Genomic DNA, 4,577 nt, shown 5'->3' with positions numbered 1-4,577 from the left:
CAAAATACTAACAAAAAATACATGAATAATGACCAAAAACAGATGTATGTTGAAACAAAATGTTTTAAAAATAACTGCTTAAAGACGAAAAATAAATGACAATGGGAGGTGAATGTTGATTATCCTTTGTCATCATTGTGACATTCAGACTTTGGCTCCACAGTCCTCTGTTCTCTGCTCTTTCTACCCTGACTAAAGATGATTTCAGCTGTCATCAAAATTCCCATTCAACATAAATACAATAAATAATAACAAAAATGACCAAGAGTAGCTGCTTGCTCAATCTCACCACATTTTATAACTGTTTTTTCCCTTCTCTTCCATTTCAGGCTGTTTTGTCTCTTATCAACTTTTCTACCGACCATGTCTGGGAGACTGGCATGCAATCTAAACTACCTCTTATAATGCAGTAAAGTAATTTATTCTCTTATTTGAAGGTTTGATACCTGCCTTAGTACTGGTGCATCCCAAAGAGGACCTTCTAATAATACACAAAACACTTCTCTTTCTCACCAGTTAGGGTTATTTTAATGCGGTGCAGACTTTAGCCCAGCACACAGGTCCTGATTTCCATGTAGATTCCCTTTAAAGCTTGGCTTGGATTGGCTAAAATTCTTAGGAGCTATTAAGTCAGCCCTCAACTTCTGAATCCAATCGGATACCCTCTCCCAGGTAGCGTGAATGGGTTGATATTGAGACTGATCTGTTTTTATTTATTTATTTATTTCTCTCTCTCTTCCTTTGCCTCCATCTACCAGCTGAACAGTTTCATGAAGCTTTGGAAGCCGTCCTCCCCGAAGAAGTCGAAGGAGCCCTCGGACGTGCCCAGGTGGACGAGCAGGAGGACGAGCAGGACGACGACCAGAAGTGGAATCAGCATGTTCCAGCCGGCGGCCAGGATGTTGTACCACTTGGCCTTGTCCGAACACTCCTGGGCCAGCTGTAGGTTGCCCTGAGTCTTCTGGTCCCTGGCCTACACAGAGGGACATGCACACACTCACATAATTACATACAGCCGCTGAAGGCAGAAAAAAACACTTTGTTTCGATATAGCTTAAAGAGAGTTGAAGACAAGTGTCGACTCTACTACATGGTCCAGCTATTTCTAACGACAACTTGTGTACATAAAAAAGTTTTAGTTTACCCGATGTACACTGTAAAAAGTGAGAGGAGAGGGGTAAACAAAGACATATTATAATGTTCAGTTTACAATCAGGTTATGACAGCGTGTCCCATAATTCCCGGTTTTTCCAAGACCAGGTTCAAGTTTGAGCAAGGGTGGAGTGATATGAAATCCTTGAGCTGCTTCTAAGTGTACCCATACATTTTGGAAAGCACTAGGCTGAGTCTTTCCCTAGCACTCTCTAATTTCCCATGAGTACTTGCCCATTAGGAAGATGCCAATTACGCCATTTTTAACTCCCCAGACAAGCAGCCAGTCAGTGTCTTTAATTTGAGTGCTGAGCCAATACTGGGCCTGTGATTCAGAGCTGTGCCCTATGCAGACACAAGATTAAAAAATAAAATAAAAAAACCTATAAAGGGTATGCGTATGCTTTTGTGGGGAGTTTTTCCACAAACATATTCCTCATTCAGTCACATTCTTTGTCTTTCCAGGATCATTGAACCGTCTTTAAGTTAGACAACATTGCCAAACAGGTTCCTGTTTCTCCGCAGGCCATTCCTGTGGTAAAGGGTACACCAACTTTCTACCATTTGCCATCTGAACTGGGACAATAACATTAAATGGGAAAAAAGCAATGTTCAAACATTGTAGAGACCAATGTTTGAACATTGCTTTTTTCCCATTTAAAAAATAATGGATTTCATAACAGCATTTACATGATGGGATACATGATACATTTACACTTGTTTTCAACCAACCTATTGTACAAGTCTGGCACTCTAAATTCCTTCTCCTAATTTTAGAAATTATACTGCTGGCATTCATCTCTGCACCATTGCTTTCCCTTGCCAGATTTGCCAAAGTTTTGTCTATTTCTACAGAAATACTCCCCTTAGATTCCTTACTTCTGCAGATTAGGTTTCACCGGACTGTCACTAAACAAATGATACATTATTGTATATTGTTAACTTATTTCAAAATTGTTCTCTTGTCTTGTCAAGTCTATTTTCATGTTTCTACCTCGCAGTTACGGTAATGAAACAGTTTTATGAACACGTTTTAGATCACTTAATAAACATCAATGAAGTTAGCTTGGATTTACACTGAATGGTGAAGGCTGAGAAATATATTTGAAAATATAAAAAAAAAATAGTATTAATGAATATAACAGTGTCAAATAAAACAATTTCACATGACAGTGAACAATGGCTTGGCTCTTGTGTTGTTAGATCCGGCTGTAAAACACATCAGTGGAGAGAATCTTTCATCACGACAGCCTGATCTTTTTCCTTTTGACTCCTCAGTTTCTTGGCTGTTGCATGATTGATGAAGTCCAAACTAAAACTTACAAATGTGGCACAAAAGTTAAAAGAGGAGCACAAGATCTCACCTTGATGGAGTAAACGAGAGCCATGAATCCCAGGCAGCAGAAGTTGACGTACAAGGTGTTGCACAGCGACCAGACTAGATAGTCCCGGGGAGGATTCTTCCCGGTGTTGTCCATGTTCACCACGGTGGATCCGGCCGGCTTACGGGCGGACTTACAGTTGGTGAGCGGGGTGCAGTCTGAGGGGAAGTTGTACGAATGGTTGTCCATGTTAGCGTTTAGACAGATGATCCCCTGTGAGTGAATAGCTGGGTTTGTGAAGTGGTGAGCCTTCCAGAAGCTTGTGCACGGTCCCTCTTTGGAAAGTAGTGCCCCCCCCCCCGTATGAGAGACTTATAAAGGCCCATGAAGAGGGAGGTGACCAGGAGGGGACGCATGGGCAGGGTCCTTTAATATATAGCAGGTCTGTCATTATGTGGTCAGGCCTGAGAGAGACTGAAATAGAGATAACTAGACACAGAAAGCGGTATATGAGAGAGAAGACAGAAAAAGAGACATCAAATAGATTCATGGGAGCAGTGCAAGGTGTCTTCCACCAAAGTCCCAATCACCTTAGTTTTCTCTGGTCCAGCTGCCCAAATGCAAAGTTTTGCTTCATGTCATTGTGATACGTGATAGTTTCAAGATGGCGCTGCACAAGCTTGTTACAGCAGCTTGACATGGTGAAATATTTTAAGTATGGGTGTTCACCTGAACAATAAACTGGACTGGTTGGACCACTCAAATGCACTCTGCAAAAAGGGACGGAGCAGACTCTGCTGACGAGGTCTTTTTGAGTGCAGGGAGCAACCTTGAGGAGCTTTTTGACTCTGTGGTAGCGTCAGCCATCTTTTTATGTGGTCTGCTGGGGCAGCAGCATCTCGACTGCTGACAGGAAGAGACTGAGCAGACCCATTAAAAATGTCCACTAATATATCTTTTCATTTAAACGTTTTACTGTTACTTATTTTTAATATATTTACTTTTACTTATTTCTTATATTTCTTCTGTTTTGCCTCTTTGTTGCACTTTGCTCTTTGCTGCCGTAATCCTGTAGAAATATTTGTATTTGATCTAATCTTCACAGAATATCTTGGGTTTTTGGCTGCTAGTCAGCCAAAACAAGCAAGTTAAGGGTGGCACCTTCGGGCTCTGGGAAATGCTAATATAGGTATATTTCAATATTTTCTCAAATTTAATGGACAAAACAAGAAACCAATTGATCCCAAATTATTCAGCAGGTTAATTTATAATGGAAATGGTTGGTATTGGCAGCCCTTACAACACAAGGTAGCATCTCTGTGCTTGACAAATGACAAAACAGAGATGATAAAACTGTAATTGAGAGGGCTAAGAGATAACGAGGCTACATCTGTTTTACTTTGACTAAATCTTTCTTTTTACAGGACAGGATTGGCTCAGTAGGCTATTACATTTTTAGCACATCAAATCCATTTAGTTACACACATTGGAGTTTCCAAGTACGACCACAGTCTACTGCTGATGGTCACTCAGCATCCCCATTGCAGGAAATAGGTGTTTAATGCCATGCGAAAAAGGGACAACAGGCATTACTCATATTCTTACAGGTTTCCCCAGTCAGTGTCGGGGGACGCTGGCATGTTGCTGTCTTTGTTTGGATGTGAAGCATGTGAGATTTCGACAGTAGTGAGGAGTTTTCACAAAACAAAAGCACATTTTGAGTTCAGGCCACATCATTATCAGTCAGACAGTGTCAGAATTCTGAGAAGAAAATCTGAATGATTCTCCAAAACACTCCAGTTGCAGTCAAAGTAGGACTGTAAACATTGCCTCGTCGGCCTATCTCTTTACAGTTGTCACCTCGTGCTTAGCAGATGTACATTTCTACAAGGGGCTGCACAGGGAACACAGCGAACACCAACGTGTATGTGTCTATTTAGTGGCGTTGATTGATTCAATTCCATAGCTTGACTGCAAAGTACTTGAATTGGAATTCCTATGTTATGCATGGTGACTGCCCTCTACTGGTTGAAACCTGGCCATTGCAATTTAATTTTGCCATTGAGCTCATCTGGACCCAGAGCAGCTCGTCTTATAGCGCGT

General features: G+C 41.2%; 1 protein-coding gene across 1 annotated transcript; it reads right to left on the bottom strand.

The window, feature by feature from the left end:
- Positions 1-750: 750 nt before the first annotated feature.
- ifitm5 (interferon induced transmembrane protein 5) lies at positions 751-2,780 on the bottom strand. The gene is made up of 2 exons (XM_084016884.1): positions 2,517-2,780; positions 751-973 (listed from the first exon to the last, which is right to left on the bottom strand). Exons 1-2 carry the CDS (start codon positions 2,721-2,723, stop codon positions 752-754), a joined length of 429 nt encoding a protein of 142 aa, XP_083873010.1. The 5' UTR covers positions 2,724-2,780; the 3' UTR covers position 751.
- Positions 2,781-4,577: the final 1,797 nt, after the last annotated feature.

This window comes from Eutrigla gurnardus, assembly GCF_963514095.1.
Source record: "Eutrigla gurnardus genome assembly, chromosome: 9".
Classification (NCBI taxonomy): domain Eukaryota; kingdom Metazoa; phylum Chordata; class Actinopteri; order Perciformes; family Triglidae; genus Eutrigla; species Eutrigla gurnardus.
Note: the sequence above shows the minus strand (reverse complement) of the source record. Positions and strands in the feature narration are given on the sequence as shown.

Bases quoted from the DNA above. Each gene is read 5' to 3' on its own strand.
- ifitm5 (XM_084016884.1), bottom strand. From the start codon at position 2,723: ATGGACAACCATTCGTACAACTTCCCCTCAGACTGCACCCCGCTCACC. The intron at 974-2,516 runs GTGAGATCTTGT...CCCTCTGTGTAG, and splicing joins CTCTCGTTTACTCCATCAAG to GCCAGGGACCAGAAGACTCA.